We start from the raw sequence: 15,222 nt of genomic DNA, 5'->3' as shown, positions 1-15,222 counted from the left end.
GCAGCATAAGCGGCTTATTGCACTCTATTACATTGTGCCAGTGGTTTGCGAGTGGTTAGGGGGCTGTGAGGGTGTAGCAATTGTATTGACGTGCATGTAGCCGCCATCTATTGTACAAGCAACAAGAGCTGCTTTTGTAACCTCACGGGCAATTTGTTCAGTGAGCCGGAGCCAAACTCTAACAATACAAATAGCATTGCCTAACGGCAGGAATCGGCATTTATATTGTAACTTACAGCGGCAAACTACGTCAAGAAAGGGTTTTCCAATTGAACTAAGTACTATGTTACAAAATCTGAAGGCCATGAGTTTCAGGTGCTTTGATGAAGTTCAACCCCAGTGTTCATGTAGCCTTTGTTATAAAATGTTGCTGTGAGGGGCATCACCCCACTCGCCGCCACCCCCCCCCTGCAGTCACTATTAATGTTACTAAATTATCGTTAATGTCATCTCGCCACAGTCGGTCACACGCTTGGGTCTTTGGTGGACGGTCAAAGTAATTGTCGTTTTCTTTGGGTCTTTCGGTAAAGTCACGGAGATAGGTTCAAAGAAAATAACAAAAAATCACAAAAAACTACGACGTTTCGATCGCAACACAAGCGTTCGTCATCAGGAAGAGGGGGTTAGCTTCTTCCTGATGACGAACGCTTGTGTTGCGATGGAAACGTCGTAGTTTTTTTTCTTTTTGGTTATTTTCTTTGAACCTATCGACGTGACTTTACCGAAAGACCCAAAGAATATGAATTCCTGCAGTCACGAAAGCTTAAAGTCAAGTAATTGTCATGTTAGATGTTAATTCGAACATGGTCATAGTTGACTAAACTAAACTGAAATCTATAAATAAACACTTTGCTGATGAATATTTTCGTCACTTATTTAACAAAAGAAGCACTGATCAGGGACTGGCCCCTGTCAGCCTCTGCAACTAACAGAGAAGAGTCGTACTCCAATGCTTATATAGCAGATACTCCTCACCAACCAGCAGAGACAGGTAAGGAGTTCCAATACTTTTATTCCACCTTCTCCATCATATACAGCTCCCTCCTTCATCCACAGCTCTCTTTTCCCTTCACTCCTGCTGATGTCCCCTCTTATCCACGCGGCCCCCTCTCCCATTCCCTCCCCTCGTCCCTGTCTCCTCATTCGCAGCCACCAATCCCCTCTCTTCATACCTCTGGGCTTATACCGGTCATACCGATTGGTATCGGGGTGTATGGGGTAGGGAATGCCGATGTAGTGGAGACCGCTATAGAGGGCTGTCACACTTTAGCAAGGTGACTCCTGAATTCAATTGTACCCACGTGGTATACAGTATATCATAGCCCTAAGCCATTGTGGGGCTGACGTCACTACACACACATGAACCGTGATCTGTTCAATGCCTAAATATATCTGCATTGTGTTGATAGAAGCTGACAAAGGAAGGTATGCTCTTCAAGATTAAATGAATGTACGTACTGTAGCATTAAGGGTTTGGTGTCATGAAATTACTTCAACCTAGAGACAGGGTTGGTGGATCATCTAGACATGGAGGGATGATGTGTGAATAAGATGTATTTTACGGGGGAACGAGATAGTGCCTGCAGGTGGCAGGAGAGTAAAATATATTATCCAACGATGTGTGCAAATCTTGAGAGGTATCCCCCCTGTAACATGTGGGGGGTTTTTCTGCACATGAAATAGTACTGGAAAATGTATTGTTGCAATCGAAACGTCGTAATATGTTATTTTAATTTATTATTTTATTTTTAGACGTGACTTAACCGAAAAGAACCAAAGAATAATTCCTGCAGTCACGAAAGCTCCTAAATTAAGTATTGACAAAACTCCCTTAAAGGTAGCTCTCCTGCTGACCGAGATCGCGTAAAGATAAATGTGTCATTCAACCTGCCAACAACCGTTACAACTAGCGCCTGATGGTGCTAGTTGTAATTACTGGTGAAACGTCGTACTCGAATTGTAAATGTTGTGGGTTTACTCTCAAACACAACGGTGTGCTGTACTAGTAACAAATTGGCATGTTTGGTTTATAGGACAAACCTTACTAATTTGCTGTGGCGGGTGTGGCGGGTTTAACGACACATTTATATTAATGCGATCTATCCGCCAAAAAAAAAAACCTCTTGTGGATAATATTGGTCGAGAAAACCTACATGTCTATAGTATGCAATGCATTAAATACAACAATCGGTAAAAATACTATGTCGTTTTTTAAATAACAAATTAAAGTAAATGTCACCACTGCTATTGAGGAAGACGACTTTGCTCCTTTACGAACTCATCATTAAAAAAAGTGCACTGATGGTTGGAAACCGTGTATTTAACAATCTGGCAATTCATTCCAGTAAGAAAACCTCCATCCAATTATGTGCTTACACTTTAGACCCACACGCGCTAGCCACACTGGCATGTATTATCACATTAATAGGTACACTTTCTTTTGAACGTCTTAGTCATCCATGGGCATTAGTAATGAAACAGAGATAGTATCATTAGTATGGTTTGCGTTTTATTGTTGCACGGAAGCATGCCAAGTGTCATCAGCTGCAATACTGCCCAGGCACAGCATTCAGTAACCTATAAAACCCTTACAAACCATGGAATGAGTGTGCGCGACTATGTTTACTTTTTAATATTCTGCACTCAAAACCTATTGACTTGCCCCCTGTAGTGTAACACAAGCATGAAAATAACATATCTCGCCCAATCATACACATTCCCCATCACCTGAAAGAACGTGTGGAGGAGGAAAACAATAACAATAATTCACTCAAATATGAATCGCCTGTTGTGTATGCATCTGACACATCTCCTGTTGGATTTGCAAATAGATTGTGGTATGTCTTCCCCACAACTGTGCGTGGCACGTCATGTGATTCGTCGGTAGTGGCACTAGGTTTAAGAAAAATAACAAATCCAAAGCCTAAGTATACTCAATTGAGCTCCGGATTGATGTAAACATATAGGTGCATCAATATCAGCTCAAGTTAAAATCCTAATAAACAAAAACAGATTCATTAACATAAACGCCAAATAATTGATCACGTCTCTATCTTGTCTGCATCTGTCATCTCACTACATCTCTATTTTGTCTACATTTCCCTCCTCTCATGATATCTATATCTCTTGTCTATGTCTTCTCATTAAAGTTTTTACCAATAAAATCCTTAGGGCCCCACAATGGGCGAGCACCACCACCCACTACTGATCATCGTAGTCTGACGTGTGTGTGTGATTTGATGGGCTTTAGTGGAGAGCGGCCAACACCAGCGTCGATTTTCTAAACCAGTCCTGAGCCTCCCCTAGGTCGACTCGGTCTCAAATGAGTACCCAGTGCAATTTGTAAACACCTCCACAAAGGAGAAGTAAGGCAGCCATGCGTGGTGTTGGCCGCCCTTGTGCCGTGCCAGCCTTCATAAGTGCTCGCTAACAGCACTGGCTCCAAAACTGTTGAGGCTACATGAGCCTATCTTTGTATATGTCTTTGATGGGCGTCATAGTGTTGGTGTGGGCAAAAACTCTCACCAAGTTGCTTTTTCATCTTGGCCTCTGCGCTGGTGATGGGGGTGCCAGCTTCGGGCGGCAGCGGAGGGAACTGAACAGTGTTCATGCCACGCGCACGCACACACACACGTTGCAGTTACATCCGTTGTGCTATTATGGCAGTCGTGTCACGAGGCACAGCAATTACTTTTTGGAACTCCTTCAAGTCAGTAGAGCATCATGTCCTGTTCGCAAATGGCTCCAGGGGATGATGACACAGAACTGAGAACTACTCTTCAGATAATTTCAGTAGGTCTCTTTTACCAGCACTCACATTGTGTTAATGCATGCACTCCTCGTTTATTACCCAACAGGCATTGCCAGTCATGATAATAATAATCATCAAACTTGATCTGTCCATTGCTGGATTAAGGACTCAGTCTTCCGATGCAACAATGCATTGAGCCGATCTCTTCGCTTCATGCCCACTGTGGTCCTCCGCTAAGGTATGCTCCATGCTTTGGCTGCCATTCCATCATCACCCTTGACCATCGGACATCATCCCTTTTTGCAATGATGAAAACACATCAAACAGCTGTACAGCTCATAGTTGGCAAATGTTCATAATAACGTTTTATTTGGGTTAGATTGCGTAAATATAAATGTGTTGTTAAACCCGCCACCACCCGACACAGCCAATCAGTTCGGTTTGTCACGTAAACAGAACGTGCCAATGAGTTACTACTTCAGTACACGGGTGTGTTGGAGAGTAAACCCAACAACATGTACAATTTTGGAAAATCGCCTGATGAAGCTGATTGTAATCACCAGCAAAAAGTCGTACTCAAATTGTAAATGTTTCTGGGTTTACTCTCCAACACACCCGTGTACTGAAGTAGTAACTAATTGACTCGTTTGGTTTACATAACAAACCTTACTAATTGGCTCATTGACTTTGCCGAGTGGTGGCGGGTTCATGACATAATGTATATTCCCGAAATCTAACCCAAAACTCATTTTATGGATAACACTGGTCGCGAAAGTCTGCGTGTTAAAATTGGCAAACGTTGACCGTGATAGGCGCTCCTTGCACGCGCGCAACTCACCACGACCCCGGACAGGCCTGCTATTCCTTCCTGCTCATGCAGACTCTGGTGCAGCCACTCAAAGTCCTCATACTCTCGGTCCACGCTCTGGGAAACGCCACTTTCCAGCTGCCGGTGCAATCGCGCAACCACAAACACAACGAGCGCGGTGCAGTTAATATAGCAAGCGGAGTGCGGCTCATTCACTTGTCTATAGCAATAGCAATATACAACCCTTAGTCAACCCACTGCTGAATGAAAGGTCTCCCCATGCTGTGTCGATCATTGGGGATTGTTTGTTCAAACCTTACCACCCCACTGATCAGTGCATGTTGGTGAAGAAGTCGGTCAAGTGCAGGACCTGTTCAGATTTCACTCGCCACTGATACCATCAGTGGTCGGGATGTGAACTAAGGGGCTCAGGTTCTTCGCGCAGTGCGCTGACGACTGTGTCACCGCCCCACCACACTCAATAATGTCAGGCCAGGTGATTCTGTGGCAGAGCGCTTCTCTCTCAATCAGAAGGTTGTGAGTTCTCTCTCAATCAGAAGGTTGTGAATGTGAGTTCACATTCAAGTTGAGGAGCAATTCAGCCAGTTAAAAATGGAAATTATTTCTGTCGGAAGTCAACTGTGGTTGCGCAATAAAAATAAATAATACCTTCAATGGTAATGTGGAATTTCCAACTCTGCCTGAGGCCTGCCAATTGAGGCCACTCAAAGTTGATTGGCTAATTCTCATTTCTGTGAAAACTGGAAACTCGAATATCTAGATTTTCTTTGGTTTAATTCAAAATAGATTTCATTCAACATGGAACATTACTTGACAACAAATATGCCAAACATCCCTAGTGAGCTTTTCCTTAGTCCTGAGACCCAATTGACACATTCTTGAAAATCATCAGTATGGCCCTGTACTAAGACAAGCCTGAGAAAGTACGCAAATCAGGCAGACCTGATTCAAACTTGAGAATCCCACATTTCCATGGTGGGGATCAGTATACACATGAGACAAATGATGTTGACTTCCCACAAAATAGAACTCACTTGATAATTGTTTTTTTACCCTTCTATCTGGCAACAAAACTGACACCTTTTTTTACAAGGAGTCATGTTTGCATAGACCACAATACCTGCAGCCATAATGCAAAAAAAAACATAACTCTGATAATATATGCACTGTCCTTGAAGTTGATTGGTCCACACCCGAGACAGCTTTTCTTAGAGCCTAGTCTCACATGGGTTGGACCAGATGACGCCAAAAGGCAAATGAGGTTCCAATGGTAGAACTCACTTACCAAGCTAATAATCATCATCAGGCATGCCCTATTGACTGCTGATGAAGGCCTTCACAAGCCATCGCTATCTCTCACGCTCTTGCGAAGCAACAATCCATCGAGCACCTGCACACGAGCCAATGTCATTGCCCCGTCTTGGCAGTGGACGTTCTATTGGAAGTGTTCTCCCCTTTGGTTGCCACGCTGTCATGAGTCTCGTGATTGACCCCAGTGGGATGATTATAATCAGTCAGGCTTAATTTCGATTGGAATTCTCACTCGCAACCTCCAGGCTATGAGTCAAGTGCTCTAACCACAGCGCCAATCTTCAAGATGAACATTGGAGTAAATAATAATAATAATACGCTTCACTTGAGCTCATCGGCTTCATGCAGTGGTTCTTGGGATTTCAAAGTCTCGCGCTGCTCGCTGTTGATTGAAGTGAATCTCGAATTAAAGCTTTTGTGACTGCAGGGATTCATCTTCTTGGTTCTTTCGGTAAAGTCACGTAGAAGGGAAATAATAAAATAATAAAAATAAAACATCATAAAATACAATTCTCACGACGTTTCGGCGACAACGCAAGCAGCCGTCCTCAGGTGAAGACCAGATCTGTCGGGGAGACAGCGTCTTCACCTGAGGACGGCTGCTTGCGTTGTGGCCGAAACGTCGTGAGAATTATTATATTATGTTTTATTTTTATTATTTTATTACTTCCCTTCTACTTGACTTTACCGAAAGAACCAAGAAGATGAAGTGGATCTGTTTCGCTGGTGTGGCGGAGTATATTGAGGTTTAAGTCCACCCACCGCAGTCGACTTGATGACGTAAATGGTGGAGCCTCCGTCCTGTGAAGCCGTGGCGATGGTGACGCCGTAGCGTGGGAGTCCTGCGACGTTCTGTCTGACATCGCCATCCTCGCCGTCGCTCTCCTGGGAGAGTGGGTATGGGAGTGAGCGACGTGTGAACGGGGATCAGAGAGTTGGTACCGCTCGAGACCGGAACTGTATTGTTGCTTCTGCACAAGCACCTTCGTAAGTGACACACTGGGGTCTGCCGCGGCTCTGAGCTTTTTCGTCGTTGCCAGGATGAACCCTTTATCTCATTCAAAGGGTGAATCATTACATGTCTATCAGTAGACAACAATTGACTATCTGGGTGACACTGCTAAGACTGCATGGATCACGGTTGTAAGGTTGTCCACCATTCCTTCGAGGTAGATAAAATCATTACTGCTTTGCAAAATATCAACCTCTGAATTTAATTGGAACTGCCTCGTCATTTTAAAGTGGAATTTTAGCCACGGTTCAGGGCTTGCCTAATCGAGGTTATCAAAGCTACATTGCTCGTTTGAGGATACATTTTGCACACATGTTCAACTAGTAATAATAACCAAAAAAAACTCTATTATGGATACTAATAGGTTCTCAAATGTACGTTGACAAAAAAGTGCAATCAATTCTTGATTATCCAGGGTGATGGGGAGGAGGGGTGGTTAACAAAAAACATGGATAATACAAAACATGTAAATTACAGAAACATTCATTGTTTATATTCTTTGGGTCTTTCGGTAAAGCCACGTAGATAGCAAAAAAATAACAATATTAAGACGTTTCGATCGTAACACAAGCAATCAGCATCAGGTGAAAAAAAATTTGTTCATGAAGCCATCCAGATATATAAACACAGACACAATTTCAACTGAGAAGATGGGTACAAACTGAGCAATCATTGGAAGGACGTTATTAACCAGTTTAGGTCATAACTGGCTGTGATGTTCCCTTCCTACCTACCTATGTTACCAGTTATTTTCGACTCTCTGAGTTACATTCACTAACACAGCCACCGTTAGTTGTGTTAGTAAATGGCGGCTTGCCATCCTTTTACACTTCCATGTGACAATAGCTCTTTCCTAGCTCTCTCCAAGCTAACATTTACAAGCATCTCTAAACCTTTGTAAACGGCTCTTTGATTGGGTTAGACCTACTGCCGGTTACGGAGACCTCTCCGACATTAACATTAGCTGCCCCGCCCATCGCTAAACCTTTATAAACAGCCTGCCTCAGCAGCTTTCCCCCTCTTTTTTTCACCTGATGACGATGGCTTGTGTTGCGATCGAAACGTCGTGATATTGTTTTTATTTTTTCTATCTACGTGGCTTTACCGAAACACCCAAAAAATATGAATTTCTGCAATCACGAAAGCATTAAGTCAAGATTCATTAAATTTCAATGTAAAGCTTTCGTGACTGCAGGATTTCATCTTCTTGGTTCTTTCGGTAAAGTCACGTAGAAGGGAAATAATAAAATAATAAAAATAAAACAGAATAAAATAATATAATATCTTTTATTATGTTTTATTTTTTATTATTTTATTATTTCCCTTCTACGTGAAAAGCCACGTAAAAGGGAAATAATAAAATAATAAAAATAAAACAATAAAATAATATTATATATTTGATTATGTTTTATTTTTATTATTTTATTATTTCCCTTCTACGTGAACCAAGAAGATCAAGATTCATTGTTTAGTTACATAGCATGGGGGTGAACACACACTGTGTCACTTGCCAACTCGTTTGTCATCAAGTGCGCAGAGTCACGGGCCCTCAGCAGTGAGGGAGCTGTTCATAATGAAACCGGCACATGCGTAAACATATTTATTTCCAAGCGTGGTTAATTTCAAACCTCGCAACCCTGAGAATCTGCCAAGGGTTAACTGTATTTTAAGTTGAGTTACAGTCAGTGCCAGTTGGCATTTCGTAAGCGTGACATGAACCCCGTGATTAAGCCATCTGAAAAAATAAGGACTTCTTTCAAGTAATCCAATTCACAGTTTGTTATACGTTGAGTGTACAAAATTGTGCATGAATGAGCTAGCATCACTGTCGGTTCCCGTGTGTCCGGTGTTTTTGCCCGCGCATTTTCTCGATGCTGTGTTCCTCGATGTAAGACAGCAGAAAACCAAATGCACTATCTGTCATAGGAACAGCGCATGCACAAACTCCAATTTCGGTTGGCGGTTGACGTTCACAGTGGACTGCGACCCTCAAAGCAAAAGCGACGCCCCCGTGATGCCCTCGTGGTCGTCCCCGTGGTCGCCCCCGTGATCCGTGGATCTGTAGTGGTGGTATTGACGTGCGCCGACTGTGACAGTGATAGATCACGGGGCGGCGCGGGGTGCGGGGTTGGGCACGCGTTGTGGGCGTGGTGTGGACGCGCGCGCCGGGAGTGACAGATGACGGTGCGGCGCGGCGTGAGGGGTGAGGCACGATGAGATGTGGGAAAAGAGGATCGTAGCCAGCGCCCGGGGATTGGTCGAATAAGTGGGTGCTCGCAGCGACGTCCGCAGGTGGGGTATAAAGGGGGACGCGCGAGAGCACTCGGGGAGAGTTACCCAGTTGAAGACCCGAAGACGGAGCTGAAGAGTTAGTCGCCAAGTAGCTAAGTGGGTGTTTGTCCCCCGAGTACTAAGTGGATGTTGGTCATCCGAGTAGCTCAGTGGGCGTTAGTCGCCAAGTAGCTAAGTGGGTGGTTGTCACCCGAGATACCAAGTAGGTGTTAGTCACCTGTAACCAAGTTTTATAAAATAAAGAGTGTGTTACCCGTGAAGTCGTCTCCCGCCGAGTTGGTACGCTACAACTGGTGTCAGAAGTGAACCTGTCTTCAAGAAGTATGGACACAAGGAAGACTACCCGTACCCACGAGCGAGGTCGGGATGACGACGGCGTACCGGGGACACCGACCTCGGGAGTAGAGGACGAGGAGTTGCCGCTGATGCAGCACCTCGCGGTGATGGCCGACGCTCTGCTTGCCTCCGACACCAGCCTCCAAGACGCACACTCCCGGTTGGCGGAGTTGCTGCTCGCCGCCGCTGCAATCTTGGCCGAGATCTCCGTTCCAGCGGGCGGGAAAACGGCTGCGGGGTTGGAGGAAGGAGCGAGGTGGCGGGATCCCGCCAAAAGGCGCTTCGCGCCAAAAGTCTGGAAGTTCCCGCCGTTTTTGAGGGGCCGCCATTGATTGGCGGGAAAGACGGACGCCACGTGGCCGGACACCTCCGCGCAGCGCAGCCCACGTCATCAGCGCGCGCCGGAGCCCTCCATTTTGCGCCTGACAACCGAGCCGACATTTTACACAACTCCAGCGGAGCGCGGGAAAATCTCTCCGACGTCGACGACGATCGGGTCCTCCAGCAAAGATTGCCCGCGCTGTCGGCGTTCAAGGCGGATGGGGGCGACTGGGGAGCCTTCCAACGAAGGTTCCTCGCTCATCAGGAGATGTCGGGGTGGTCCGACACCACTGCCCTGCGTGCGTTGCCAGCGATGCTTGACGACGACGCGCTTGCAGCCTTCACATCTGCTGCAAGGTCGTCCCGCTCTACGCTCCAGGCCGCACTACACCTGATGGCGAAGGTGTTCGGGCCGCCCTCCACGTGTCGCCACCAGTTCTACGATCGGCGGAAGGTGGCTGGGGAAACGACGCTAGCCTACCGCACGGCACTACTCGCCTTGGCGGACGCAGCTTTTCCCCGCATGGATAAGGAGGGGAAGGACGCCATGGTGACGGAGCAGCTGCTGGTGTTGGCCCACGAGTTGGGGGTCCCCATCAACGTGGCAGACGAGATGGAGATCTGCTCCCTGGCGATCGCCACGAGCATTCACGCGTACGAGGTCCTCAAACGCAAGCCGGGGGTCGTCTGCAAATGGCCGGGGAACGCGGCACTGGCCGCCACGATCGCCGAACCTCAGTCAGCTGCGGTGCAGGAGCAGGCCTTCGCTGCATCGCGTCCGGGGGAGTGGAGAACGGGAGGTCGTTCGCCCACACGTTCGCCCCGCAAGCTGGAGCAACCGAAACCTACAAAGTCCGTCGTCTGCTACAACTGCGGCCTTCGGGGTCACGTCGCAGCCGGGTGCCGGGCCCCGCGTCAGCGCGCCGCAGGACCACGTCGGGACGACGACCAGGGCCACAAGTCATCCCAACAAAACCCGGCAAGTCGCGGCACCTCACACGTTCGGTCCACAAACACGGCACATTCGGGTCGCCGCTTCGCGGTGGGGGGTTCGCGGCTGGGTGCCGGGGGTTCAATTCGGCGAGGGGGGTCCGTACGCGGCCCGCAAGCAGTCGAGTGGTCCGAATTGGCTCACAGGATCGTGGCTGCGTCGGCCGGGTCGTCCGTGGTAACGGGGTTCATTGACGGGGTTGAGGTCCGGGTGCTTGTTGACACGGGTGCGTCGGCCACCATCATCTCGGACCTTATTTATAACATTCTTCCCGTCCAAAGTAGACCCCTTCTGCCGGTAGACGTGCCATTTTATGCGGCGAATGGGGGATCCCTGGGGATCATCGGCCAGATTCGGGCGACTATTTGCATTGGTGACATTAAATTAGCGGGCCCTATTTTTGTATCATCATCGCTGGCCGTTCCCTGTTTGCTAGGTACGGACTTTTTGTCAAAAATGCCCATCAAAATTCTTATAGATCAGGCCTGCATAGAGCTTCCGTCAGGTCGGCGGGTTGCCTTCTTGTCGAGCCCTACCAAAGTGCGCACGGTTTGTGCGACGGTGCAGGCGCTGGCGACTCACACTGTACGGGTGCCCCCGGGATCGCAAATGTTAGTACCCCTTCGGTTCAGGAAGCCACTCGAGGTGGGTGCGGAGGCACAGGGGGTGCTGTTGGGGCCGTCAAACAGAGCCAGTAAGGGCCTCGACTTAGCGGTTGCTCAAACCATGGTGAGAGGGGACAGTGAGCCGTTCGTAATGGTCCTGAATACGGGGTCGCGGCCGGCCGTAATTGCGCAGGGAATGGTGCTGGCTCACGCCGCGCCGCTACCCGTTGAGGAACGGCTCGTGGCTCAAGCAGATTTCACTGTCAAGTCGCATCCTCTGAGTGATGAGGGGACTGAGTGGTTGGACTCGCTGTGTGCGGGTTCAGATAACTTGTCCGGGGTGCAATTGGGAGCATTGAGGGGTTTGCTCATCGAGTTTGCTGACGTGTTCAGCAAACATAAGTACGATATCGGCTGCACTGACCTGTTGCGCCACCATATAGCTACAGGGGACGCGGCCCCTATTCGTCAGAATCCCTTCCGGCTCAGCCCGGCCGAGAAGGAACATGTGCAATCGGCGGTTAATGATATGTTGGCGGCAGATATCATTTCGCCCTCTTCTAGTCCGTGGGGTGCTCCTATTGTCCTAGTAAAGAAACAGGACGGGTCCTTGCGGTTTTGTGTCGATTTCCGCCGCTTAAACAAAATCTCGATGGCGGATGCGTATCCGCTCCCCAGGATGGATGAGTCGCTGGATGCCTTGGCGGGAGCGCAGTTTTTTTCCACACTCGATCTGCTTTCTGGATTTTGGCAATTGCCACTCGATAACGAGTCTAAACCTAAAACTGCTTTCCGAACACCTGGGGGCCTATTTGAATTCAACCGTTTGCCCATGGGCTTACATTCCGCTCCCGCCACGTTCCAGAGACTCATGGAATTGGTTTTGTCGGGGCTCCAATGGGATACCTGTTTGATTTATCTTGACGATATTATCGTCTTTAGTCGGACTTTCGAGGAGCACCTCCAGCGGCTGAGAGCGGTGTTCCTCTGGATGCGTTCCGCTAAGCTTAAATTTAAACCGGCTAAATGTTTTCTGCTTCGGGAATCGGTCAGGTATTTGGGCCATATCGTGAGTCGTTCAGGGATCTCGACGGACCCTGCTAAGACGCATTGTGTCAGCTCATGGCCAACGCCAACCTCGGTCGCGGAGGTTCGTAGTTTCATTGGTTTTGCCTCCTATTACCGTCGTTTTGTCAAGCAATTTGCCACCATAGCCAAGCCCCTGCACGCTTTGACGGCTAAGGGGGTGAGGTTTCGCTGGGGGGCGGAAGAGGAGGCTGCGTTCTGCTCCCTCCGTGACGCTTTGGTGCAGGCTCCCCCCTTGTGTTACCCCGATTTCACACAACCGTTTTTGCTTGACACGGACGCCAGCAATACGGGTATCGGGGGGGTGCTCTCACAGGTGGTCGGGGGGGTTGAACGGGTGGTCGCCTACGGTAGTAGGGTTCTTTCCCCCGCAGAACAACGCTATTGCGTAACTCGTCGTGAATTGTTAGCCATTGTGTTTTTTACACAGCAATTCAGGCCATATCTTTACGGCCGTCATTTTACGGTCCGGACGGACCATGCGGCTCTACAATACGCTATGCGCGTGGCACAGCCATCGGGCCAATTGTCCCGATGGTTGGAGGTCCTTCAAGACTACCAATTCACGACGATTTACCGCAAGGGGTTGCGGCACTCAAACGCGGACGCCTTGTCGCGGTTGCCGCCGTGCACGGACTGCACATGTTTGTTGGGATCAGCGCGGTGCAAACCCCCGGTCGCCGGCACCCCGGGAGTTGCGCTCGCCGCCACTGACACCCCGGGAGAGGACGCCCCCACGGGGAGGGATTCGCTGTTGTCGTTGCCCCTCATTGAGTGGGGCCGCCTCCAGATGTCCGACAGCTCCCTACTTACGCTGCGTCGGAAAGTTGGCGCTCCCGAAGAAGGGGAGGCGCGGGTCGGTTCCTGGGTGTGCAGACAGGGCCTTTTGATGAGGTGGGACAACATGTCCCGGCGTCACGTGCTCGTTGTGCCTGTTGCTATGCGGGGTAGGGTTGTTCTGGCAGCTCATGAACGGCTCATGCATCTGGGTTTTCACAAAACGCTCGCCCTAATCCAGCGAGACTATTATTGGCCGGGGATGGGTAACGACGTGGCGAATATTCTTAAGGGATGCGTAGGGTGCGCCAAAAGGAAACCGCCACCATTTGCAGCTAATCCACCGCTGCAATCCATTCAGGTTTCGCGTATAAACGAATTGGTAGCGTTGGACATCTTGGGGCCCTTTCCGGTTACACCAAGGGGAAATAGGTTCCTGCTGGTTGGCGTGGAATATTTCACCCGATGGCCTATGGCATGGCCGCTCGCCAACCAGTCGGCTGCGGCGGTGGCGGACGCCTTTGTCCAGGGTTATGTGTTGGACAAGGGCGCCCCCGAACGCTTGCTGACGGATCAAGGGCAGAATTTTTCGAGCGTTTTGTTGCGCGAGGTGTGCGACCTGTTGGGTACAAAGAAAGTGCGTACTTCCCCCTACCACCCGCAGACTGACGGGATGGTTGAGCGTCTGAACAGGACGATTACGTCTATGTTGTGCCAACAGGTCTGCGACGATCAGGTTGATTGGGACTTACAGGTGCCGGGGGTACTCGCGGCCTATCGAATGGCCCCTCATGCGGCGACGGGGTTTTCCCCATTTTTTCTTATGTATGGGCGGGAGGCCGATCCGGCCATGGACGTCCAACTGGGGATTTCCCAGCCACGTGCAAAATCTAAATTGGCAGACCACATCAAATTTAATATCGCCAAATTGACTGAAGCGCGGGAGGCGGCAAGGTTGAATTCGCGGTCGCGGCAAATTGCAAACGAGAAATTGCATGAGTGGAGGGTGCATACGCATGATTGGAAACCAGGCGATAAGGCCTGGCTGCATTGTCCACATGCACCGTTGGCTACGTCCCCCAAGTTGTTGAGACCTTGGAGGGGACCGGTGGAAATTGTGCGGGTTGAACGACCCCAGAGTATACAGATAAAATGGGGGAAACGCCGTTGGTATGTACACCCCTCCCGACTGAAGCCCTATGCGGCACCGTGTGACCCCGTTCTGTGCCGTAACGACCGGGCGTGTGATGTGACCGTCGACTCGGGGAGGGAGGTGTCGCAGGCTGCTCCTCACGTGTTTCCACCTGACCCACCCCCAGGTGCCTCGGGCTTGACGGCTGCTGACCGTCGGGAGCCTGAACCCTGCGGCACGCACGGGTCCTCGGTGCCTGGCCGATGTCTTTCTGAACCGCCGGCACCACCGGACGTTCAACCGCGTCTGGTGCCGTACGACGGACCGGCAAGGCGGACTCGGGCTAGGGCTCGACAATTTTCATGAAGACGTTTTTTTCTCTATACCGAGCTCGCCCGGTGTTCCCCTCTGCCGGGGTATTGTCCCGTTGTAGGGACGCTCGGAAAGAAGGGGACACCGCACGAGTCGAAAAAAAAAAAAAAAAAAAATTTTGTCTATTTATTTTCCTTTCTGCATACACATTGCTATTGTCACTCGCCGGTTTGTATATATTGTTCTATTGTCGCGGTGGCATTGGTTGATGGTTGCTGATGGTAGTGTTCGCGTCGTGTTGTGTTGTTACGTTAGTTGTTGTTCTTGTTGTGGTGTTGTGTTACGGGGCACACAGGGCGGTTTGTATATTTTTATAGCAGCCGGGTCGGCTGCGAGCTATGTGGTAGGGGGTGATGTAGTGGTGGTATTGACGTGCGCCGACTGTGACAGTGATAGATCACGGGGCG

General features: G+C 49.2%; 1 protein-coding gene across 1 annotated transcript in view; it reads right to left on the bottom strand.

Annotated features, from left to right (window-relative positions):
• LOC144934892 (sorting nexin-5-like) overlaps nt 1–6,785 on the bottom strand; it is a gene marked incomplete at its 5' end in the record, with an annotated part of 45,989 nt that extends 39,204 nt beyond the window's left edge. Inside the window, 3 exons of the mRNA XM_078861161.1 lie at nt 3,526–3,595; nt 4,590–4,697; nt 6,654–6,785. Of these exons, the coding sequence (XP_078717287.1) occupies nt 3,526–3,595; nt 4,590–4,697; nt 6,654–6,785 (310 nt within the window). The remainder of the gene's footprint in view (nt 1–3,525; nt 3,596–4,589; nt 4,698–6,653) is intronic.
• Nucleotides 6,786–15,222: the final 8,437 nt, after the last annotated feature.

The sequence above is a fragment of the Lampetra fluviatilis genome, chromosome 11 (genome assembly GCF_964198595.1).
Source record: "Lampetra fluviatilis chromosome 11, kcLamFluv1.1, whole genome shotgun sequence".
In the NCBI taxonomy this organism is placed as follows: domain Eukaryota; kingdom Metazoa; phylum Chordata; class Hyperoartia; order Petromyzontiformes; family Petromyzontidae; genus Lampetra; species Lampetra fluviatilis.
This window is presented reverse-complemented; position numbering and strand designations above follow the sequence as displayed.